General features: G+C 41.5%; 2 protein-coding genes across 4 annotated transcripts; one reads left to right on the top strand and one right to left on the bottom strand.

Moving 5' to 3' along the window:
• The first annotated feature begins 13,660 nt into the window (after positions 1-13,660).
• mterf2 (mitochondrial transcription termination factor 2) lies at positions 13,661-23,606 on the top strand. 3 transcript variants are annotated; one of them, XM_072695241.1, is made up of 3 exons: positions 13,661-13,723; positions 14,447-15,616; positions 23,520-23,606. In XM_072695241.1, the coding sequence occupies exon 2, from the start codon at positions 14,479-14,481 to the stop codon at positions 15,595-15,597; it is 1,119 nt and encodes a 372-aa protein (XP_072551342.1). In that variant the 5' UTR covers positions 13,661-13,723; positions 14,447-14,478; the 3' UTR covers positions 15,598-15,616; positions 23,520-23,606. The 3 variants fall into 3 exon arrangements, with proteins under 3 accessions (XP_072551342.1, XP_072551344.1, XP_072551343.1); XM_072695243.1 differs by having other exon boundaries at positions 13,673-14,297; XM_072695242.1 differs by having other exon boundaries at positions 13,673-14,333.
• LOC140575091 (dihydrofolate reductase) lies at positions 20,995-26,367 on the bottom strand. Its single transcript, XM_072695244.1, has 6 exons — positions 26,137-26,367; positions 24,616-24,665; positions 23,859-23,964; positions 22,371-22,497; positions 22,131-22,246; positions 20,995-21,174 (listed from the first exon to the last, which is right to left on the bottom strand). Exons 1-6 carry the CDS (start codon positions 26,250-26,252, stop codon positions 21,096-21,098), a joined length of 594 nt encoding a protein of 197 aa, XP_072551345.1. The 5' UTR covers positions 26,253-26,367; the 3' UTR covers positions 20,995-21,095.
• Between the last annotated feature and the right edge of the window lie 342 nt (positions 26,368-26,709).

Here is a 26,709-nt window from a genome sequence, read left to right as displayed (position 1 = left end):
TAGAGATGTGCGAGTGTGAAGAACCTTTAAACTGGTAAAGAACCTTTACATCAAGTGAAGGTTTTTAGACCTTCCTCACACTCATACGTCTTACGTAATACAAACATGGTTCTTTAAGGAACCAAAAGTGGTTCTACACTCAAATATGTTACCACACAGGTCCACTTACCAAATTTCCATAGACAAACGAGTGGTATAAATCCAATGAATCCCGCAAAGTACAAAATGAAGCTAATGCCTGAGGTACAGAACTACACTATATGGACAAAAGTATTGGGACACCTTCTCATTCATTGTTTCTTCTGAAATCAAGGGCGTTTCTCCTGCTTTTGTTGGAGAAACTGTCTTTACTGTCCAGGGAAGAAGGCGTTCTACTAGATTCTGGAGCATTGCTGTAAGGGTTTGATTGTATTCAGCAACAAGAGTGTTAGTGAGGTCAGGATGTTGGATGATAACCACCCCACCTCATCCCCAACTCCCCAACTAATCACAAAAGAATTGGGTGTAGCATCATCTCGAAGTGTTTTTTTAATAAAGGACAATACCGGGCTGCCAACCAAAACATTTATCTTATAGCCTCAGTGCTCATTTATTATAACTTACAGCTTTCTTAAAGGCAAAAGAACAGAAACAGCTGGTTTTATTCTAAAGGGAAAACCAGAGGTTGAAAATATAAAATACAAGAGAAATGTAATGTATGTGATCTTTAGGATTTGTGAATGCATTCTTGTGTTTAGATGTGGGAAACAAGGAGGGCAGTAAGGCCCTTTTTTTAAATGCACTGTTGTTAGTCTACAGTTATCAGTCCAAAACGTAAACGGTCCACCGGGATTTCTCCCAACCCTGCCAATTACCCACTCTGGCACAATACTGTACACTAAGGTGATGCAAACTGCTTTAACTTTCAGTGTCTCGATACACTTCTCCATACATGAGTGAGAAAGGAAAATAAGTGTTTAACACATTTCAGCCAATTTTCTCCTCTCCGAAACATGTCCACTGAACTGTAAAGCATTCCCCTTCACCCTGAAAAATCTAAACAAGATTTTCAGGTACTTTCAGTATATTGTCAATAGATGGCAGTAATGACAGTTTCCAGAAATTCACAGAATCCCTTCAGTGCTTTGGTCTTCTAGCTGAGATGCAGCTATACAGTCAAGCTGGAAAGTCTGCACCTTCTCCAATGCACACACTCATAAAATTGTTACATAGAATTGCCCACAGTGACAAAGGAAAAGCAGGACTTTAGACATTTGTGATCATTTATTGCAAATCAAAATATAAAAAATCATATGTACACAAGTGTGCACACCCTCTGACACCCAAAACTGAGCTGAGGGGCATTTCGTTTCCACTGATACTGCTTGAGATGTTTTCTACAACTTGATTGGAGTACACCTGTGATAAATTTTATCGATTGGACATAGGCAGGGGAATGCCAGCCTCCGCCAGTGACATATCAGAGCAAACTCCAAACCATGGGGTCAAAGGAATTATCTGCAGACCTCAGGAACAGGATTGTGTCAAAGCATAGCTCTGGAGAAGGGTACAGATTTTTACAGATCCCAAAAAGCACAGTGACCACCATTATTTATTAAGGGAGGTCAGCAGAAACCTGAGGGTCACTCTGACAGAGCCAGAACCTTTCAGAAGATCAACCATCCAGGCAGCACTCCAAAAATGGCTTTTATGGTAGAGTGGCCAGACGGAAGCCACTCCTGGATGGCTTTCTCCTAAAAGGCACATAAAGCCCTAAAAAAGCCAGCATGGAGTTTGCCAAAAAGCATCTAGAAGACTCTCAAACTATCCTCATGTCTGGAGGAAACCAGACACTGCTCATCACCTGGCTAATGCCATTCCTATAGTGAAGCATGGGGGTGGCAGCATCATGACGTAGGGATGTTTTTCAGAAGTGGGACCGAGACAACTAGTCCTGATAGAGGGAAAGCTGCTCCAGAGCGCTGAAGGTTTACATTCCAACATGACAACAACCCAAAGCACACAGCCAAGAGAACAAAGGAGTGGCTTCAGAGTAAGTCTGTGAATGTCCTTGAGTGACCCAGCCAGAACCCAGACATGAATCCAATCGAATATTTATGGTAGGAGCTGAAAATGGCTGTGTACCATTGCTCCCCATCCAATCTAAAGGACGTTGCAAGGATATGCCAAGATGAATTGGCAAAAATGTCCAGAAACAAGTGTGCTGTAATTGCTGCCAAAGGTGCATTAACCAAGTACTAGGCTGTGGGTGTGTACGACTATGTGTAGATGTTTGTAGATGTTTGTAGAGGCAAAAACAAACTCTACTGTAGAATTAACTAACATAATAAAATGTGGAGAAGGTGAATAGGATGTGCAGACTTTTCGACTCAACTGTAGCTAACCTGCTGACAACAACGCTGCATTTTTCAACAGTTTATTAGTCATTCTCAAATCAGTTCTCAGGGCCCCCCTCAGATGGTCTACATTTTTGCTCTATCCTTAAGTGTTGCTTGTTGGGTTGGATGAAGAATGTGAACTGTCTTGGGGGCCAGGAGGATGAGCTTGAGGACTAATTTAGATGCCTTGCACAAGGTCAAGGCCAAATAGTTGGCAGGTACAACGCTCTTTTTAACCAGTTTGAGTTTTTTAAAAAACACTGCTGTACTTCTACTTTAACTTCTGTAATGCTACATTAGCATATTTGGCATTTTGGCATTTGGCCTACCACCCTCACTGGCTTATATTTACATTTACATTTATGGCATTTAGCTGACGCTCTTATCCAGAGCGACTTACAAGGTAACTCATATTACAGAGGCCAGTGTAGTGTTAGGAGTCTTGCCCAAGGACTCTTATTGGTGTAGCACAGCATAGTCACCCAGACTGGGAATCGAACCCCAGTCTCCCACGTGGTATGGTAATTCACTGGCAGGTAGTGGTGTTATCTGTTGCGCCACACCAACCAATATTTGAATCATGTTATACAGGTGGAGGAATATAGAGCTAGGAGTCTTGTCTACTTGTGTACAGTTGTGGCCTTGTCTTGGCGTGGAAATCAAACCCTACCCTGCTACAAGGAAGCGTTTTTTGTTACCCACTCTTACTTTATGTTGTGTGCCACATCCAACTGGTTGGAATATTGAGAGCAGTACCTGTGCTGTAGCTGGGTAGCCATTTGGGGACATTGCTAGCTGACCGCTTTGACACGCTTGTCTGGACTCACCTTCACAAAAGGGAAGATACTTCATTAAAACGTGGACCAGGTAAGCAGTTTTTGTGACTGAAGCTCCTGCCATCTGTGCCCTAATAATTAACAGTCTTTGAAAGTCAATTACATCTTTTACTGTTGCTCTATTGATCCGAAACTGGGATAAACAGGGCCTGCAGCATGTTTCTACATGCCACAAAGCATTTTAGGAAGTTGTATCAGGCAGTACGCCTGTCTGGAAGCATCTGTACTAGTGATGTTCAAGTACTCATTCATTCTGATTTTTCCTTTCCTTTGATTTGTCATCATTTTTTGGAAATTCTGACCCCCACTTATCAAGTTCTGTCACATATTAAACCTGTAGTTCAAAGATTGTGCAGCAGTAGATTGAACTACGGACTAAAGCATATTTTCAGAGGGGAGAATGGGGTCATGGATTGTACCACTGAACAGCGTAAAGGTTTGTACATCCTACTGGAATTTTTGTGGGCCCCCTCCAGCTGTCAGCGCCAAGAATCATCACTACTTTTCACCCCACCGGTGATGGCAGATTCCTATATAAGAATCTCTGGAAATCTCTGGAGTCAAGTTCAGATTCCAAGTGATGGGACTAGATGAAGTCGATTTCAAGCAATGCAAAAGCACAGCATAGCCTATCACCAGGTGGTCTGGCTCAGTCAGAAACCACCACCCTCAGGGTTGCCACATTAACCTGTTTTTCTTTCAGTTAACTGGTTCAGTGAATCGAACCAAAGACATTGTCAAAAGACAAAGGACTTTGGATAGAGTTTGGCACAGAGTACAGTAATCAGACCCCCAGCTCAGAGCCTTAGCAGCCCTCTAAGCCTGTAAGACTGATGCTTCATGGCTTGACACACTTTGCAAAGGTCAGAAGTGGATATTCTGTGATCATCCAGAGATGATGGAGTAGTGTTTAAAATGATGATGCGTTTCTCATCCCATCTTTCTCTTATCCACATCAACATAGCATGAAAAAGGCCTTGTTGTTTTGTGGCCAAACTGCAATGTTTTCGGTAGGTTAGGCTCAATAATACAAAACAGTATAGGCTAGATTTTGTGTGTTAAAATATACTTTATGGTATTAGTATTGGCCATAACACCAGATGTTTAATATTAAGCCTTTCCTCTTCACTGGATGTCCTTTCTTGAAGCACTTTTGGTAAATACTAAATATGGACCACTGCATACCATTTTAGAGATGTTCTGACCCAGTAGTCAGTCATCACAGTTTGGCCCTTGTCAAGAGTGAGTGTCTGAGATCCTTTATCTTGCCCATTTATCCTGCTTTTAACAGTGTCCACTGTTCACTTGTGGCTCTCTCTCTCTCTCTCTCTCTCTATATATATATATATATATATATATATATATATATATATATACACACACACACTGATTTTCTACGGTTATCAGAATACTGTGTACATGGAAACACACTCACTGTTTTCATACTGTGTCAAGAAGTCGAGCAGGCGTGAGGGAAGATGACACTGAAGTGCGCAGCCCAGATTTGCTCTGCATCACAGGTGTCAGTTAAGAAATATGACTCTTGCCTGGAGGCTTAATTCCAAATGGCAGTTAGGGAGGATGATGGCCTTTTTGATGAGTGAAGACACAATGGGCTGTCCTAAAAAAAAAACTCGCCTGTCTACCTGGTCTGCATTTCTAACTGTCTCTTGATGAAGGTCCTGGTCATGACTCATGAGCATCCATAAAAAGAAAAGCAAACATTTGGCTGTTAGGTAAGCTACTGGTAAGTGGTGTGACAATAGCTACAATCACGCAATGGGAACCGGCGTGTAAATGATTATAATCTATAGAGTTTTCAAAGATAAACAGTATTACTGTCTGCTTCGTGGCCTTTGATAAATACAGAAGTCACTTTTATGTGTGTCATCTCTCAACAAGTGGTGGTGTTATGATTGAATACTGTCATAATGAAGAATAAGGAATATTTCTCAGGCCTAGGATAATCAGTCTGTGTGGCACAGCATTTATTAGAGTAACCTATGAGTCTGCATAAACAAAGCTATTATGGGAAGTGATTTATGCCTAGCGCAAGTGTTAGCATGCTTGCTGATTTGTGTTAATGTTTTTCAACCACCCCCTCGCTCTGACATAAAACGACCTTGAATACGTTTAGATGACAGCAAGGCCAACCGTGCAACTGTGTGCAGCCTACACTAGCACACACAAAGCTCTAGCACCTTTCCTTTACCTGAAGTTCTGTCTCCTAAAGGAGCCTGCTGCTGCAGATGCATTACGCTGCATAATTGGACCCATCAACACAGCACTCTGTTCTCCAGACATCATCAGCCGACTTCCATCCTCTTACCCACCGACTGCTGCTCACCGACCCAGTCGTTAGACATAGCTAGTTAGAGTCAGGGGAGTAATAGGCTCAAGTCTGCAATTTACAGAAACGTGCCGCTGGCACACTGAAGGACAGCAAAGAGAAATGGAAGCGGGGAAATTGTACAGGCGCTGATCAAGGAAGAGATGATAAGCAGAGCTGTTGTCTGTAATCTGCAGTTTATGATGAAGGTGACCAGTTCTGTACAGCAGTACAATTCCTGTAATGCTAAATATATCACTTTGAAGAATGTATAAATTTAGTAAAGATGTTTAGCTTCCTCTTTATTTATTTGTCGTTTTCGACTCTTTATTGCAATTCCTGCTAAAATGAAGCCATACTTTAAGATTTAATAACTACATTTTACTTCTATCTAATGATACAGAGCAGTGCTTCTGAAATATCACCTCTCTACACATTTGAATGTAAAGCCAATGGTTCTATATAAAACCGTGACAATAGAAACTGTGAATCCTGTAATGAAACTTTGCCTGGGAAATTGGTTATTCAAATAGAAGGAAAACCTCATTTATGGTTCTAGGGTACTTAAATGTGCCCTAGAATGAAAAACTGACTGTATTTTCCTTGGTATAGCTGAATAATAACAGTTCAGCCATGGATATGACATATAGTACCGGTCAAGTTCAGACAAACTAAAACTTTTATTTATCTAAAAAATGATTTGACCATATGAGTATCCACCGTAGTTAGGATGTCGTGGCTGCAGGTTGGGGTTTCAAGTATGCCTGAGCTGTAGGGCATGGCAGTGTGCATGTGTGAGGGTGGAAATACTTCTTAAGCAGTTACTCATTTAGCAAGATCAATACATAGCCTTAATAGCCTATATGACCAATCAGCTCCTTTTTGTACACATTCAGTTTAGCATGCATTCAAGCAGGTGTGCCCTTTTTGACTGGCAATGTACCATGCACCTCAAACAGTGTTGTTTTTCATTGAAGAGAAAATACAGCATAAAACGGCTTAAAGGCTTAAAGCTACCCTCCCAGCGTCAGACGTTATATGGACATTTTTTTGGGGAGAAGGGGGGGGGGGGGGGGCTAAATCTGTAAGGCCCATGAAGTCATTGACTTTATTTAGCCCAAAAAAAGACTGTCTGATTTGGTCCAAATTTATAGGGACATCTTTATCTAGACGCCAATTCAACAACCTGAAACAGACGGCTTTTGACTTTTCACTTGTCAATCAAATATCAGTGTCGTTAAAACGTTGTGAAAAAACATATTTTCACCGAGTTTTTGCTGGGTGGGTAACACCAGAGAAAAAAGAAAAAGACTGAAAGCTAACCCAGCTGACTGACTACAATTTCTTGTTTTACATGGCTACTGTGATCTGTGATCTGTTTCCAAGCCCTACATGTGCTAGGGCCTCTAACCACTAATATATGCAAGGCAGGGATACTCCAGAAGCAGGATTAAAAACTCTGATGGAAAACTGCCAAAAAAACAACAACAACCACAGTGTTAAAAAAGTTTTATACAGTAAAATGAAAGAAAAAATGCAGACATTCAAAACCCAAACAAAAACAGTGACACGTTCGCCTGGAATTTGGCTACCAGACCAAAGGAAAGTGGTGATGCCTGTGGTGTCAGTAGTTACTGAGCTTCTCCACAAAGCGTGATAAAATCAATGCACATGTGAAGGTTCATCCCCAATGTAGATGTTAAGACATCAGATAAGTCCCACATTGCTTTTGAAGAATGTTGACAGGTAAACTTTAACATCTGCTTTGGGCTGTTGGTTTAACAAATTCCATTAGTTTGAAGCGTGCAAATGTAGATGTGACAAGGAAGCAAACCAACTGGTCTTGTCCTCCCTGCACAAGGAAGTGTCACTTGGTGCCAACAGCAGTTTCGCATTACACTCAGGCCAGGCTTCAGGCTCCCTTTGGTCACCTTTTTTTTTTGTCTGCAGTTGAGAACTTCATGCTAACAGGCAGTTCAGCTATTCATAACCAGATCATACCTATGGACACCCACTAGTGTTTCCCCGTTCCATATAATTACATTATACTGTAATAGAGATATAATGCAAGGCATCAGCTGAACAGAACAGAGTTGGAAAACTGTGACTTGCACACTTGAAAGCCACACATACATGAGCCTTACACCTTTTACCTTCTGTAACATAAAGGACACATGGGGATATTGTGGAAAACATTGTGTAGATGATATACTGTATACTACCAAACAACACCACATGCATAGGCCTCTAAATGACAATTCCACCAATTTGTCAAAATTCCTAGTTAAGAGGTAAAGAACGTCTATTAGAGTGGTTTGATGATGTAAAATGGTTCATTATAGAGAAACGTACCTACTCAGGTTTCTTTACAATGATGGTGATAGGAACCAGGGGTATAAGCATTTATATATAAGCATTTTATTTGCTGCCCAAACTGACCAGGGAGTCCACATTTGTGTTTTGGCACATGCTTATTTATGTGTAATGCTGATGATTTTAAAATAGCAGTAAACCTGAAAGGAATCCATATTTTTCAGGGACTATTTTATCGTACATCTCCCTACATGTACCTCTCCACCTTGAATGGATTTTCAAAAATCCAATGTTATCTCAGAAAAGGTTGGTGTGGCCGTAGGTTTTCATTCCAAACATGCTGAAGTACACCTGTTTAGTCAGATTAAGCCACAACTGCTAAGTGTATTTGCAGATATTTAATGTGAGGGACCTCTCCAAAGCATTACAGCATTACTTCAGACATCTGGTTCCTATCACGACCACTGTGAACAATTTAGACCTTACATTACTCACCAAACCACCCAGTTTACAATAGCTTTGCGTACATCTTCATTAAGATGTGAGGGTGTGTATTTCCAGTGAAAGTATGGCTTGCATGTTAATTCCAATGTGATTTTTTTGCCTAGCGAATTTCCTGTCTGACTGTTTCCTCATAGATGCTATGAGGCTTCCTGGGCTGGCCACCCAAGCCACTATACATTCCACTGTGTCCTCTGGTCCTTAGGGTTTGCTCGTTAAATGCAAAAGTGGTTGAGATACAGGCGTCTCCTTTTGCTGTGCGGAAGCATCAACCCTGCTCTGATTGGCGGCTTTCCTCTTTGCTCTCAATTTCATCACTACGACACCTACAATCAGCGCTATCAGCAATACAGTCACGACACCCCCTCCAATCATTGCGTACTGAGGAGTACCAGACTCAGTGTCAGGTTTAGACTTAGACTCAGGCACAGATTTAGACTCTACCTCAGACTCGGGTACAGAACCTGATGTAACCTGTCCATTCGCATTACGTGGAGTTTTGGTAGTAAATCGATTGGTTTTAGACCGGATCTTTAACTGGATCACTTGCTTAAGGAGGCACTTGTCTGTGCTTTCTTCTTCACCCATCCAGTTAGAGTCATCATCGGTCTCCTCACTGTTCTCAGCTTCACCCTCTGGGATGTCAACAAAGCTGTCGTCAGGATAGTTACCCATGTCGTCCAGAAGAACCACGCACCGGTATTCTCCACTGTCCTCTTCAGTGAGCTCAGTGATTGTGAGGGCACTGTCTACAATATTCATATTGGCAGACATGTTTAGAGAAGGGTCTCCTGAGTCATAAATGAGCTGGTCATCCTCCAATCCTATCTGGCGATACCACTGGATGTTGACCAAATCGTCAGTGGGCGAAGTGCAACCCAGGGTAACTTTATCTCCCTCATACACCTGAATTTCGTCTGACACCAGCTCAGAGCAAACCGTCATAAAGTATTCTGCCGAATTGGTGGAACACTTGTATTCCCCAGAGTGATTGAGTGTTATGATGGGAATGACCAGTGAATAAACTCCCACCTCTTCACTCTTTGATATGTACATCTCGCTTGTGCTCGGTGAGGTTGAGTTGACTCTTCCGAAAGGGGTTGTCCAGTATATTTCATTTAAATGCTCAGAGAAACATGACAGGACTGCAGTCTCTTTCACACTGTAATAAACAGACTGTACATCTACATCATCGTTGTCTGACAAGTGTAGATTTTGGAAACTCCTGCACTGCTGTCCCTCCATGATGAGGCAGTAGAACTGGCGGTTGTCTTTCAGGCCTTCTCTCGAAATGTGGAGAGAAGAACCTTTATCCCGCACCTGGAGAACACCTTTCAGTTCCTCTGGTAGTGGCTCCAGGGACATCTCGGTATCTAAAAACAAAGACGTCTTGTATTCGGCTTCTGTGAACCATCTGATGGTTGCAGACTCCCACCAAGAATAATTGGTTCTACATACCAGATTGGCACCTCCATCGGGTTCCAAGAGAATATGCTCAGAACTGACCTCCTTATCACACACATTCAAGTACTGTTCAGTGTGGCTAACGAATTTGTTGTTGCGCCAGCACTCTAACAAATAGACACCTGAATCAGGGACAGTGAGTTTCTCAAGTTGCATCCCAAGAAGCTGACCGAGGAGGTTGGTAGAACTGATCCGACCCCTGTAAGCCTCAGGAGACACGGCTGCAATGTTGGACGAGTTGCCCAGCAGTTGCTTCCCTTCCACAGTTTGTTTGTACAACAGCATGTAGTCCGCTCCAAAGCAAAAACCTAGTTCCAGTTTTCCTCCTACTGGTTTGAAAATGGAATTCGGGTGCTCCTCAGCCAGAGCCTCAGCCAGCAGCAAAACCAGTAAAAATCCGGATTTGGACATTGTGTGCAGTGTTAGTTTTCCATGGGACTGCAGAGCTTTCTGGGGCAGTTTCTTCTTTCCACCCTGAGAACTGAGTAACCTGTTTCTGAGGTTTGGCATTAAGATCCGCCCATATCATGATGTGCTTCTTGCCTAACTCGGCTGTGCTTTCTCTTTAACTTTCCCTTCCTTTCATGATTTTTGTGTTGTAACCCAAAGCAGATATGTGGCTCATTTATCATCCATGCTAAGATCATGCACTTTAACCTGCATAAGTTGATTCAATTTGGGCTTCATAAATGAAAGAAGATGGTTCAGTGTGTGGTTGGACAGGTTTACTGTTTCTCACATGTATGTGTGTATGTGTGTGTGTTTATGTGCATGTGGGTGGGTGTGCAGGGTTCAGATGCCAGAAAGTACGTTTGAACAAGGGGAAAGTACACAACGGCATAGCCATGACATCTTGCACTGTGCAAAAAGGGTGATAAGCCTGGGATGTTTGTATCAATCCAGTTCACTAGAGCATTGAAGAAAAACGGCAGGGAGTTCAAAGCACAGGCCGTATATCTGTCACGCACTTCCAGACATTCACACTAACTGTTCTGTGTCCCACGACCTTTCAGAGCAGTACAGGTAGTAGAGGTTACGCTGCTATCGCAACATTGCATTTTTTCACTCATACTTGTGGCTTAGTAAAACATTCACAGGGCTTGCTGGGATTGTGTTGCTATGCAAAACTCAGTGTTTTGTTTTGGAGAAATCACTGCGCTCATATTAATCTATGTTTCATCAGCTGCACTTTAGGTAGTGCGTCCTATGCAAACATGCATTCTGATGATGCATTCTGAAACTATACAGCAGATGAATTATTAACTGATATGGAGGGGCTGTATTACAGTGTCTCTGTGCAGTCTGTGTTTCATGTGGTAGACTGCCTTGGTCTGCCTTCCTTTCTTGCACTTTTACAGACTTTCAGGATTCCATGCAGCTCTGAAAAAGTCTTCCGTTGCCAATGAATGCATTTACTAACGTAATAAAGATGTTCTTTGACGTGTAAATAGTGAGTATATGACTTTTGTTGGGGTACAAAACTGCCTAGATGCAGTTTTACAAGCCTGTTTACAGCCCTGTTATTTTACCTTAGAAGGAAACACACTTTTATGGTGGGTTTGTGAAGAAATTATGAGCTCTGCTCTAAATGGCTGGTTTATGTCACTGCATCTCCTCACACAACTCGTATGGCATAGCATAGCATAGCTTTGATTTGAGAGATTGTATCATTTGAAGAGATTGTATCATTTGACTGGGTTAGTTTTTATGCTTAGCACCCGCCACAAACCCGTTTACTTCCCTGTGCATCACCGCATTCCTCCAGCTTCCTTTCACGGATGCCAATAGCTTCCTCTGGCCAGCCCTTCTCCAAGTAGTGTTTCTCTTGCCTGGCTAGTGTTAGCTTTTAGCCTTGCTTCCATACTCCCCAAAATAAGCTGTTGCGTTTAGCCTTGAAAGGCTTTTGCTAATTGGAAGTGTTAAGTGATAAGTGTATGTAAAATTTGAGGGCGTGAGTCAAGACCAGCTGGCCACGTGGTTGAATGTAGGTTAAGTGTAGGTTGTGATATTGGCAAAATAATGGGGCCTTATGAGCAAAATTTGCACCTGCTGCAAACCATGTGTGAAGTATGCAGAGCATCCAAAAGATACTGAAATGGTCATTTCACATATCTGCACTTTGATTCAAGCAAGTACTAAAGAATGTAATAATCAATAACACATACAAAATTAAAAGCATAGGTTGAACCCCGGGTCATGCTTCTTGCCATCAGCAGCCGGAGTCAGAGAGAGCACAACTGGCCTTGCTGTCTCAGAGTTGGGTTGATGGCACTTCCTCCCAACATCACTCCTAGCGTAATGTTGGTCAGCACAGGCATCTGTTAGCTGGTATATCGGAGCTGGGGAGTGCCCTGGGTACCTAGCAATGCTGTATCAGCAGCAGTCTAAAAAGGCCATTGCTAGTGATAGGGGGAGTTCACATGAACGAGGGTTGGGTAATTGGCCTTCCAAATTGGGTGGGAAATGGGGAAAATTTTTTAAATCAATTATAAAACAATATAAATAAATCAAATTAAACTGCACTCAAGCAAACAATTGTTTTCATAATACATCCCAGCACAGGGTGAATTGCTTGCTAAAATATTTTGTCATACATGGTCAATTAGTTACTAATTAATGTAGATTATCCTATTCATTATTTTAGTATAAGCTTGGGTCTTAGGGTCTGTAATAGCCACCAGTGGATATGGCTGATCTTGCGCTGTTGCTGGATTTAGCAGATAGAACACATCTGAAGTCCAGCAGATCCCATGCTATTCCCATGCTATACTTGTAGAGGTGCTGTCCGTGCTTGGCTTCTAGGATACTGGAACCTTCCAGCAGGAAATTGTTGACAGATCACACATTTCTCACCCCTGAATCATCGCAACATCATCCCAAGTGTTTTTCGATGGCTTAATCTCTTAACACTCCTGTTATGTCTCTCCTGTTGTGTTCAGCTATAAGGAACAGCAATAATGTCAAATTAGCACAGTCCACATTCAACCATCCTGAAGTAGTTCACATATAGCTTAATTAATATTCATGTAATTAATATTTAGTGTACTTCAAAACAATTCCTCTTGCACATGGTGGGTTACTTATGATAATGTTTGGTTTATTTATTTAGACCTTTTATAATCTGTATCCATTCTCCAAAACCAGAGATCATCTGCTTCTCACTGTGTAAAGCTCACTGTGCACTCGCACCTGATTCCCTTCTCTTTCTTAATATAAAGCAAATGTTCACTGAGTTGCCAGATTGGTAAGAAGAGGCTGCCAAGGGTGGGCTGTGGGAACAGCTTGAAGAAGCAGTCATGATCCAGCATTGTGATTAAACTCCCACTGTGACTCACTCTCCTCCACTATTCAAACTAATTGTGCTGTGTGTTGATTATGGTGCTTACCGTCCCCGGTGCCGTTTTAGGCCAATCTGCTGTTTGGCACTTTGGCATTTTCTCCAACAGAAATGTTGTGGGGGGGGAAGGTTGAGGCAGATTTTTATAAGAACTTTAGAGGAATCATACCTACTTTGAAACTTTTCATGTAATTAATTATTTGTAATAAATAACTCTTATTATTATAAATTCTAAAGTAATTGTTGGACTTTTTCACCCCATGAAAAGTGACTAATTCAGGAATTCAGGGCTGGAAATGGCTAAAAAAGTAAAAATCCAGCCCCGGATTTTGTTCCAACTGCGGTGTGGCTCCGCTGCAGCCAGGCCGCCCTAGCAGTTGGAACAAAATCCTGGGGTGGATTTTTACTTTCTGGACCTGACTCTCCAAGCGGGGCGGTTTTCAGTGTTGCTCCTGTACTAATGGTGGCGGTATTGCGCCCATCATGCCGGTTACAGCGCTGAAAGGTGTAGAACAGCACGGTGCTGTGTTTTGTAACGATGTCTGACCGCTGCTGATTTTCGGAGGTATGAAGAAGACCTTTCTCATGGTTTCAGGCAGGCGGTTTTATCGTTGTGGCAAACTAAATCCTCTGTCAGAAGAGCTTTACTTCGACTGACTGACTTTACTAGCTAACCCGTTGCTCACCATATGCTGCAACGCTGTTTACAGTCGCACGCAAAAGTTTGGGCACCCCTGGTCTAATGACATTGGTTGAAAATAAGCTAAAAATGAACTAATCTTTTTTTCAATCTAATTTTTATTTTCTCAGTTTAACAACAACATTAATGGGACATTTTATTTGCATACACCTCATATGATGTTTTTCTAAAAGCGGCTAAACAGTAATTATGCCTTATTTACCTTAATTCAATATAGGTACCCAAACTTTTGCATTAGACTGTACTAGTCAGTTATCAGCTGTTTTTTTTAACAGTATCTGTATGGATATCCAAAGCCACACAATCTCTCAGGAAGGCTTTACACCAGATACTGGAACATGGATGTGATGCTGGGGGTTTTACACCCCTCTAACTGACCTCTAACTGTGAATGATGACCTTCAGCTCATGTACGGCTGCTCCAGAGTGTCTCGTTCTATGTGCGTTGCTTTTTTAAGGAGATCAGAAGAAAAATTGTGAGCTCTAATACTTTTTTGTTAGCACCTTAAAGTTGATTGGGTGTCTGGGACAGTGTATTTGAGCTTGTGGTGCATTACGAGTGTTGAAATGGTGTCTATATTTCCTTCAGGCATCTTTTGCTGACCTGTGATATGTCCAGTCATGTTGCGCTCACTAACCGAGCCCCTGTGCCAGCGGGCCCAACTGCTTTTTCGCCTCGCCATCAGGTCCAGCTCCTCCAGCCAGGTTGAGAACAGACTGACTGTGGATGCACTTTACAACCTGTCAGTGGACATCTCTAAGATCCGGAAGCTGAAGGGATGGGTGTTGCATCAGAGCCCTGCTTATGTGACGGAGGCGGCGACTCTGCTGAGGGACATGGGGGCCAGCGGGACGGTCATTGCTCGGGTCTTGGAACTCCACCCGGAGGCCGTCCTCTGCAGACCAGAACATTTGGAGGCTCAGAAAGAGCTGTGGATGTCCGTGTGTGCCAGCCAGAGCGACCTAGTGGGCATCATTGAAAAATTCCCTGCCTCTTTTTTCACCTCGCCCTGCCACCTTGACAGCCAGAGGGCCAATGTCCTGTTCTTCCGAGGCTTGGGCCTTAACAAGCGCATCGTTGCTAAGCTGATGGCCAGTGCACCGCAGAGCTTCAGCAGATCTGTGGAGCAGAATGAGGAGATGATTCAGACCCTTCAGAAGACCTACCTAGAGCTAGGAGGGAATATGACTAATATGAAAGTCTGGCTGCAGAAGTTGCTCAGCCAGAACCCGTACGTGCTCCTGAAGCCCCCGGCAGCCTTACGGAATAACCTGATGTTCCTGCAAGGCCGGGGCTTCACAAGCAGTGAGCTCCTCCAGCTGCTGTCCAAGCTCAAAGGCTTTGTGACGGAGGTCCAGCCAAAGTCGATGGACCTTGCTTTGGGTTACTCCCAGGAAATGCTAAGCTGCACTGACACTGAGCTCCGGCAAATCGTGCTTAAGTGCCCAGCCTTGCTCTACTACTCTGTGCCCATCTTGGCAGACAGGTTCAAAGGCCTCCTCAGTGCTGGAATCAGCCTGAAGCAGATCATGGAAACACCCACCGTCCTGGAGCTGACCACACAGATAGTTCAGTATCGTATTCAGAAACTGCACTCTCATGGCTATGATGTACGGACAGGCAGTCTGGAGGTCCTCAATGGCACCAAGAAGGACTTTGAGACGAGTTATGGGAAACTGCGACTGAGGCAAGAGAGGCCGCTTTTTAACCCCGTAGCCCCTCTCAGGACAGACGAGTGAGAATTCATGTTGTGACAAGGTACGACCTCCCTCTAGATCAGTGGTCTCCAACCCTTCTGGAGATCTACCTTTCTACAGGCTTGGCCTTTAACCCAAATCTAACTCCCAGCATTCAGCCTAAAGAATAGAATAGAAGTGGGTGGGTTAAGGGAGCAGCCAATGGCTTCTGAAGGCAGTGATCAAATGGCTCAGGTAGGGTTGATTAGGTGGATCGATTGCTAGGTGACGACTGCTCTAGACCTTAAACATCTCAAGCCCATGCAAGTTTACCCATTGCATTATGGGTACCTCCCTGTGTCACATGATTTACATAGTCTTTGATTTCATTTTGCACTTTGATGTCAGTATTATTTATATTACAATGCAGTGTGCCATTTTTTGCACATTTTGCATCGCAGTGCCTGCAACGATGTTTTGTTAACAAATTTATACAGCCTTCAAATTGCTCCATAACTCTCATCATGCTGTGTGATGTAGACCAGGGCAGGCATGAGGAGAATGCCTTCTGAGACTGTGTTTCAATAAATTAGCGTTCAGAATCAATAAACAGCCCCACCTTGACACGGTGCAGCCAGAATCTAATTTGAGAGTATTAGTATTTTTTCAGGCCTCTGGGCCGTGTTTTAAAGAAATGTGGTTCTTTTTAATGATTAAATACAAGCCCTTCTAAAGCTGCACCAACCTTGTTAATCAGGCTGCGTGACTTAATATTTCTAGCTGATGGCTGTTCATGTGGTGCACTTAGTTAACCCCTTAATGTCCGTATATATCTGGCCTTGCCTAAACACAAATCTAAAGAAGTTTCCAAACCATATTCTGTTGTCTTATTATCCACTTTCTTCAGTCTATTCATCATGATGTTTTGATACATAGATACATAGTGGTTGGTGTGGCGCAACAGATAACACCACCACCTGCCATTGCGTTACAATAACAGCATGTGGGAGACCAGGGTTCGATTCCCGGTCTGGGTGACTATGCTGCGCTACAGCAATATGAGTCCTTGGGCAAGACTCCTAACACTACATTAGCCCACCTCTGTAATACGAGTAACCTCGTAAGTCGCTCTGGATAAGAGCGTCTGCTAAATGCCATAAATGTAAATGTAGAAAAAATCTCCCAAAGGCATCAGACTTTAAAAACTACTATCCAAATACTCTCTAATACTTAGTACAGTGAGTTTAATTCAAAATTTGACTAAATCCAATTAAACAGGACTAATTATTCTCAAAATTATGATGTGTCTGTCTAGTACATGTCCAAATTAGCTAACTTATCTAAGCCTAGATAGCCGACTAGAAGTCTACTTATCAACACTTTTCAGGAGTTCAGCAGCTAAGCCTACAGCAGCTGCACTGAGCTTTCTGGTACTTGGAGCTGTAGCTGAGCTAGCTAAGCAAAGACTAACTTAGCAAGTGGGCTACAGATCCAAAACCATGGGGAAAAATGATTTTAGCGATCTTTTGAAGAGCCGTCAACCTAACCAAATCTTAATTTAGGTTGTCGGTGTGTCTTTGCTATTGTAATGATGGGAAAAGTACACCTTACGTGGCTTAAAACGTGCAAAAGGCATGTACTACGTCTTAATAAATCATTACATTTAAAATACAATATCGCCCGGCCCTACTTCAGGCCTCCTCATGGTGTTGATTGGAATTGGTATTTTGGTCATTTATTAAAGCGAAAGTTTGTAGGTTTTGGAGATTTGGGTATTTAGAGACCTCTCTGGACGGAATGTGCAATTGCATCGAGCAGGTAGAAGAGTACTGTTGAAATGTGCACTGCGGGTGAATCCAAACATTGCAAGTTTATATTTAGTCCGTTTCTTTGGTTTGACCGAGGGTGAATGAGCAGGTCAAGACTGAGTTTGCTGTTATGATATTTAGGATAGCTGTTCAGTTTTATCTGCGCCATTAGAAGAGCCTTGAATGCTCAGGTAACCAGCAAACAGTGCTGGATCCTCTTTTAGAGGCTGGGTTAGGGTTAACTCCCATGAAAACCTACCAGACCACTCTGTTTTTAAAATGAATATATTAGGCTGTGCAGGGATGGGCTTGCAGCACACTGAGACCATTGATTACAACAGTTTTGCCCTTCCCCAATCAGAAAGACTACTGCTTTTAATTGTAATAAAAAAATCTTAAGGACTGCTGCTTTAAATAAACAGAAATTCCAGTATCTAAAATTACAATTTGACAATCTAACTCTGAGTACTGTTTTTTTTATGTCACTACAGACATTTTGTATTTTGTATTGATTACAAAAATAACAGAAAAGTTCATTAGGATGTCAAATCTAATATACACCAGAAGCTGGTTCTGTTTGCCCAGATTAAGGCTAGGCCTAGAGATTTATGGTAGTGGTTTATCATTCACACTGCAGTTTATTCCAGCACTGGGCTTAATCGATATCCAGAAAATCTTAAAATTCGGAAATCACTTTGATTTCAGTATCAAATTGTGATTGTGTTGATTGTAAAATTGTGATTGGTATTGGAATCTAAATTACTATTAAGTACTGTTGTGACAGGCGTACATGGAACTCCTGGTTTGTAGTGAGAAAATTTGATTGTGAATAAAATTGCTGATTTTTTCAAACGATTCAGATGCTAACAAAAAATACTAATTTAGTTTCTGGACATGAATGGGTTCATAGTGATATTTAATATCACAATCTGTGCCTTCAAGCACCAGCATTAAACATTTCATTGTTTTTGCATCTAATAAAAAATACATTCATGTAATATATTGGATGTAATTGATGGGCAGTTTGTATATAAGCACCTCATAATTGGCAATTACCAGATTTACTCATTCTGTGATATTATTTTTTTCTAATTTTTCCTCCAGTCTTGTGTTAGCCTATTGTTCTCTACACTTTGTCCTCATTTCTCGGTCAGTGCATGCTGAGCTTCTCTGGCCCCTGCCTGCCTTCTCCTTCCTGCTAATGACACAGTGAGTTATACCCAAAAGCATAGGAGGTTAATAAGAGGGGATATAAATAGTTCTTTTTCATTTAAAACGTGACACTGGGTATTATTAGCCAGTGTTATACATTGGTTTTATGGGACATAACTCAAGGAAAATATGAAAATAGATGACACATGCAATTAAAACCTCTCATTTCCTGCTCTGGCCCCAGTATGGTGGGATATTAAGGTGGTAAATATTCCATGGTCATGCAGATGAGGCTGAACTGATGTGAGCTCGGAGACGAGCCCTCTGCGGCTCCCTGCTCTCCTCTGCAATTCATCTGCTAGCTCCTAATCGCAGTGACTGTGGAGTGTATTCAGCACCTTCAGGAATTGCCCCTCAACATCAAAGATGGAAAGCAAACTGCGAGGAGAGATAAATAAGAGCATGTGAAGGAGGTTCTTTAGATTCCTGAGAACTGTTTTCCCCCCCTAAATTACAGTATTTAACATATTGATTTGTTTTGTATTTGTACACAATAACTGCATACAAACACACAGGAGTCGCAGGTCAGACTAGAAACCAAACCATTCTATTCCAAACACAAGTCTGAACCAGGGTATTTAAGTATCCATTACTGTGTGTGTGTGTGTGTGTGTGTGTGTGTGTGTATATGTATGTGTGTATATATATATATATATATATATATTTTTTTTTTTTTTTTTTTTTGAGGGGCGTGTAACATTATGAGCATGTATAACAATGTATAATGGACAAATTATATATATATATATATATATATATATATATATAAATTAATTAGTATAAAAGTAAAAAATAAAAAAGTATATACCTAAAATTTGTCTGTTATACGCTATGTTATACATGCTCATAATGTTACACGTCCCTCAAAAACCTTGGTTCTCCATTTTTGCCTGGTATCACCATATTGTGTCCAAATTCTGTGAAGAATGGACCAGTAGAAATGCTCCAAATAGACTTGGATTGAAATGTTTTCCATTTAATTCAGTTTTTTGCTTCTCCTGTAAAGTTACTGTTTGGGAGATATGAGATATTTGGGGTTTTTTTTTCTGTGACCGTGACCAGTGACCGCCTGGGACAGTCGGATGCAGTACCTTTGAATATTCATATTCTAATAAGAACACATGGAGTTATTTCTGGTTTTGGCAAAGCAACATTTGTCCACCACATCTTAAACACACTGGTACTGTGGTCCATTGCCCTGGCTGATGGCTCCATCTAGTGGAGGAACTTTAGTATACTGCACAAACACACTTGACTGAAGTCATCATATATTCATATATACATAAATATTCCAATATGCAGTTTCAATCTGCTATAACATTAAAACAGCACTGACCCGTACTTTAATACCAACACCTCTGAAGCCATCCTGTGGTATCTGGCACCAAGACGTTAGCAGTAGATTGTTTAAGTCCCGTAAGCCTGTAAGTTGTGAGGTGGGGCCTCCATGGATCGCATCAATGAGCCTTGGGTACTCATGGTCCTGTTACTGGTTCACCGGTCCTGGTTGTCCTTCCTTACCGCCTGATACTGCATACGGGTAATATCCCACAGGTCCTGCCTGACGTTTGGAAGATGCTCTGACCCAGTGGTCTAGCCATCATAATTTGGCTCTTGTCAGAGTCTCTCAAGCTCCTTATGCTTGCCAATTGTCCCTGCTTAGTTCATATTACCTTCAGGAACAGACTGTATTTGACAGATGCCATTGTTATCAGATGTTTTTTACTTCACCTGTCAGTGGTTTGGATGTTACGGCTGATTGGTTTATACTCTACACATTTATTAAATCCAAATATTTTACCACTGTATAAATGGACCTCGAAATACTGGTGTTTTAAAGCAATTTTCTTCCAGTACAAATCTGATTCTGATATCACTGTGCACAGTAACTCTTTCAGTAATAAGCTCATATTTTTTAATCATCTGAAGGTCAGCATATGGATATCCGGTGAAACCACGAATCCTTGCATTCAATCACATCTAATCAATACACATTGTAAGCGAGGATCCGTTTATGAATAGCCTGGGCTTTTCAGAAACCAGAGAAGAATAGCTTTTTATTTTAAATTCAATAAAGGCTTTGGGGGGTTGAGAGGAGAAATGGCACAGATCTCCTGCCTCCACACAGCAGATGGTATATTAATACAATTCATGCGTTCTTGGTCCAGGAAGGCAGGACTCCCACTGTCACTTGTCCCTCTGCTGGTCCGATTTATCTTTGTTGTGTAACCATGGTGACGCGGTGGGATGAGTAACCGTGGGGCTGGTGAGTGGTCACAAACTGTTATATCTTTCATTGTGAGAGATGACACGCTCGTCGTTGGCCCTCGCTCCTGTTTGCCCATCTGCTGCCTCCTGACATGTGGACTGTGATTATGTTATGCAATAAATCTACTTCTGAAATTTCAGTGCTGGAATCAAGAAGTCAGGATAAGAAGCCTTTATATATGTTTCAAGATCTGATTTAATGATCATACAAAAAACATACAAAGCAGATATAAAACCTCATATAAAAATAATAATCTCGTTGTTGCTTATTGGTCAATTGGTCTTCTTAAAGACTTGAAACTGGAATTTAATGCCATTTTCTTCTTGAATCTCGTCTGGGACACCAGGGAACCTGTGCAAAATCAGGAAGAAAGGCTGGGTTCAGAAAGAGCTGAGCTATTTTAAATATGCCTTTGGATCTATTTTAACCACATCATTATAACATAAGGGCCACAGGGCATGATGTGGTCCAGCAGCTCATGTAAAAAAGCCTTACAACATCCAAATTCAGTCAAGCAGACAGACACAGCACACCTACTGAGAAACACACACAGCTGGATAGAATAGAAGATACCCAAAAACTACTTGGGTAGAAGTATAGTAAAGTAGTGACTGACCTACTGTGGGGCAGTGGTGGCTCAGCGATTAGAGTGCCGGGCTATTGACAACAGGGTTGTGGGTTCGATTCCTGGGCTTGGCAAGCTGCCACTGTTGGGCCCTTGAGCAAAGCCCTTTACCCTCTCTGCTCCCCGGGTGCTGGAGTTGGCTGCCCACCACTCTGGGTGTTTGTGTACTCACTGCCCCTAGTTCACTAGTGTGTGTGTTTACTAACACAGATGGGTTAAATGCGGGGGACACATTTCACTGTACAGTGACAAATACGTGCACCTTTACCTTTGACCTCTAGACCTGCACTGGAATTTCTTAGTACATCCTGCATCTATCAGTACAAAAGGTCTGAGGTTTGGTGCCCAGGGGGCTGGGACGATTCTAAGGGCCTGTAACTGACAGGTGCCCTTTCTCAGGAGTATTTTTTTGCACTGTTAAAGAGCTTCTTTTTGTTGTTGGGTCTTTTTCGTTCAAAATAACATGACAAGCCTCAAAATTCTGCAGTGTGACCAGTCACAGACAGGAGAGATGCTGTGTCACCAACATAATATACTGAAATGAAACATGTACGGGAATGAATAGCCTAATTAATCGACAAACTGCTGAAGTATAGCAGATGTTTATATAAAAGCAGATTTACTGATAAACTCCACACCTCTGCTGAGAAACGTGGTTCACTGGAACACAGAGATTTCCTACCTGCTTTGTTTCCTATAAATATTCCGGTCGAAATCTGGGAAGAAAACGTCACAGTCGAAGTCCGCCATGATGTCAGTAAGGTAGATTAGATCACACCATGGATGCTGCATAGCTTCCTGTTAGAAACAAAGCATTTTGAGTGGAAAACACTCAGCTCAGTGCTCAGTGCTTTATTTGACAGGGATTTCTGGGTGGACATTCAGAGCTGATTTGACTGAAAAATAGGGTTAAAAGCCTCACCCTGTAGACTTCGGTTCCTCCTATCACCCAGATGGTCTCTATTAGGTCAGTGAGAGGGGGTTGCGAGGCCAAGCGAATCATCTCATCAAAGTCCTCACACACATAGTGGGCGAGCTTTGGAGGAGACCTGATCAGAATACAGTATTAAGTGTATGGTTTGAATGTATGAAGCACTCTGCCTCAGGTTCTCTACCTCAAGATTTGATTGTACTTTGGAAACAATATGAAAGTATTACGGATATTAATTTAACCATAACTTCATTCTTGGCCTTTTCTGTTAGTGTACGCTAAAAATAGAACTAATAATTTTGTAATAGGAAATATTTTTTGCTAATATAAAGTATTGTTTTACTTATTTCAATAGTCTTTACATAACTAAATAGTTTTGGGTGATTAGACCCTTTTCTTCTAGTGTAGAATCATGTGCCGCTACCATCTAACCGTTTAATAGAGTCTCCAAGCAATCTCTGAAGGTGCTCCAGACTCGTACATCTGGAATCATGTATGACTAAATATATTTGGTGTTACTGAAAACAGTAATGTTCCCTACCAGCTCGTGTTGTGCTGACTAACTATTCACTGCCTAATTACACCTCCACGCCCAAAGACTGCAAGATTGATTTCTACCCATATGCTGGGTTGAGCCTGTTGGGTCACTTTGCCGGGTCATTTCTAGGATGCTGGGTAGTTTCACTGCTTCCAATTATGTAAAACTAACCATCATGTCTTCAAGTAAAAGAGTTTGATGAACAACATTTTCTGAGCTTTTTTGTGGGACCGACAGGATTAGCTAAGGTTGGGATTAACAAGGTAGGACATCATCATGCTTGTTTGTATTGCCTTACTGGAAGGTCTACGGGTAGTTGCAGCTCTTTTGAATGACATTTGCCTGAATATCAAAACTGAACATTAGGTTCATTTCAGGAGATATTAACATTATGTTTGTAATAATAACACTAACCTGGCTAACCTAGCTAGCTAGTTAACTAAACAAAGCTGGTTAGACTAGACTTTATATCACTATCTTTCTTTTAATGTTTGGTTACTCTAGATAATGTGTTTTTTGAAAATGAAGGGCAAAATGTTTTAAATATTTTGTTGTGAGTCTTAAAAAAGTAATTTCTAACTTTGTTTATGTTCACTTCACAGGTTGGAACAAAGATTCCAGAACATCTGCGGCTAAAAAGAAGCTTAAATTTAAAGATGAATAAAGATGTGATTTTAATTGAACAGTGTGTCATTTTTCAGCAGTATTTCTGCATTAGTTTCAATCATAACTTTTTATTCTTTAATTATTAAATACTTACTGTACTTACTATACTATTCTTTAATAATATTAAATACTTAATTATATATATTTATTTATTTTTTACTTTTTTTTTGAGGGTTCAATTGGAAAGAGGAGGAGTGATGTCACCACTGTTTATCTGTTTTCTGTTCACACATATTGTTCTCCCTTTATTTCCCCAAACTATTGAATTTGCTTACCTCAGCTGTTTGCTCAGAATCACATGGAGAGTATTGGCCAGGGGCAAAACACCCTCTGGGCAGGAAAACCAGGTATATCTGCCCCATACCAGCAGGTTCTTCTTCCCTGTGTCGGAACAGCACATGTATTTACATATAAGAATGTGTCATATTAAGTACATATAAAACCATTACAACAGTAGTACACTTCCTTTTCTCTGTGTGCCTGGAATGTCTGTATGCATGTTAACCCTGGAGTTTGGTGATTTCCTGCACACTCACTAAACCTGGCGATTAACAGATAAGTTGAACCAGGTGTGTTTGACATGCAGAGCTAACTTCAAGTATGCAGAGAAGGTCAGCAGTTTAGAGTTATATGATATAAGGGGGTTAAAATAGCCTTACATTCAATTAAATCATATTCAAGTAAAAGGACCATTCCTGTGGTGAAATAAAGACTTTTCTAAATAACATCTTGAGTAGAAATTCAAACGTATTCAATCAGAAAACTATATAAGTAACTCATCTAATAGCAGGGAAAAGCTGTATCTAATCACAAAAGCTATTCATGTGTGTTCAAAGGTGACAGCAGTGTGTGTGTGCCAGGGGCCAACTCCTGACCGCTGTATCTCACTGTGTTGATACTGCACCACATAATAGGCCTGTGTACGGGCAAGCTGTTCCATCACTGTGGAAGATCTTTCCAGTGTCCTCAAGCATGTGTCTGATCCCACACTCAACGTGTGAGTGAAAACTGGTGTACGGATGGACTGCTTACCTGGTTTGCTCACGGCTGTGATTTTATCCAAGAAGAACTGAAACTCTGACCTGTTGAATGCAGAAAGAGCTTTAAGCGTGACACTGCAGTCTGAAAAATAAAGGTGCTTTAAGTTCTTCTATGCTGTTTAAGAACCACTTCTGATTCCATAAAGAACCACATTTTTTAACATCTAAGTTTAAAAAACCTTTTGAACCTTTTGAAGGTTTAAAGTTCTTCTATGGCATCTCTCAAACCCATGCAGAAATCTGATATATGAATTTTAAGTATATAAAAAATATATTAGAAGATACATATTTCCCTTATAGGCAACTTTTATTTGTCTCATATGGAAATATTTGACATTTATACAAACTTATTTAAAATGAGCCATTTAAACAATTAAAAATGTAATCAATTTGACTAATTTACAAGGTATAGATAGGGATATATAGATGTACTATTTTGAATTATCCGGAAAATATATTCTGAAAAAATAAATAAATACTATACATATAAATATAGATGGCCTATAGTACATATGTGGTTGGTCTGGTGCAACACCACAGAACATCACTACCCCCGCCCCCCCTCAGAATAGGAGTAACTTTGAAGTCGCTCTGGATAAGAGCATCAGCTAAATGCCATAAATGTAAATATCTCACCTTATTTTTTAATCAAATGCATGTATTTATTGTATATGTATTTATTCACCAAAAACATACATATGATCCACACACATATATAAGTACACGTATCATGTTTGTACTGTATATCTACCATATATACCCACCCATTGGGTATATCTGTGTATATATATATATATATATATATATATATATATATATATATATATATATATTGAGCAAAACACTGCCGAAGGGAGATGCCCACCTGATGACCCCTGTGAAGAGCCAGCAATTCAATCTGTCTTTAGATTATGGATGATGGGGATGGGCTGTAGGTCAGACTACTTGCCGATTGAGACAGCGGACCATGAACATAGAGGTATACTGGATTCTTCTGGATCCTTGCCAAGCCAGTCTCAGAGCGACCCAGCAAAGCACTGACAGAGGCTGTAATGTAGTGGGTGATTAAAATAGGGGTGTAGGGAACAGGCTGAGCCCATGTGTAACCCCAAGTATAAGGGGCAGGTTTTTCATGCTGTCCTGCGGTGATTCACATATATATATATATATATATACATGCATATACATATACATACTACATATATCCCAATAATTTATAATATGATGCATTAATGCATTATATATCAGATCCCTTTGCAGGTTTTCTCATGTGTTTCTCACACACACCCACACAGAACAGCCCCAACCAGCCAAACGAGCATCTTCAGCAGAGAAACGAGATCTTACGAAACTCCAGCTGTTGCGAAACGCTGCATTTTTAATGAGACCTAAGCAAACTCAGTAGGCTGCTGACAGCCTGGCACACCCCGGAGGTTAACGGAGGTTACGTAAACCGCGATGTGCCACACGGCCACGTCAGCCCGGGGTCAGTAAACGGTTAACGGTGTCTTACGGAATGCTCCACGGAAGGCGGCCGTCCTTGCCTATGCCCATGTTATTACACGCAGCCGCGATGAGGCGGATCGGCTTCTCCTGAGCTCCATCTGCTCCATCCAGCCTGCTGCTCATGACCGCGCGTGCCTCAGAGCTGCGCTCCTCACGCGCCGACGATGCTGCTCACGTGAGCCCCTCTGGAGGCAGCCGAGGGGGTGTATCCTCACACACGGCGGTTGGTAGGTGGAGGCGCGTGGTTGCAGCCCGGACATTGAACCTATTGATCGGTTTGCTGTGATTTATAATTAAAGGGCCCGCGGACATTTTTTTTTATCAGTGTGTGTGTGAGTGTGTGTGTGAGTGTGTGAGTGTGTGTCAAAAACATGAGGCATGAATTTTGCATCGTGCCCATTTTATCAGCCTCACTTTATCCAGGCTGCTTTAGTTAAACTGCTATATTTAAATAAACTCTGTTCTGATTGGCTGTCTTGTATTCCATCTGAGTGAGTGGGTGGAGCTAAATTAAGGGAAACAATGAACACAAATGGCTTAGCTTAAAGCAAAATTGCAGCTTCAGAGTAATATTGATGCT

This window comes from Salminus brasiliensis, chromosome 13 (genome assembly GCF_030463535.1).
Source record: "Salminus brasiliensis chromosome 13, fSalBra1.hap2, whole genome shotgun sequence".
Classification (NCBI taxonomy): domain Eukaryota; kingdom Metazoa; phylum Chordata; class Actinopteri; order Characiformes; family Bryconidae; genus Salminus; species Salminus brasiliensis.
This window is presented reverse-complemented; position numbering and strand designations above follow the sequence as displayed.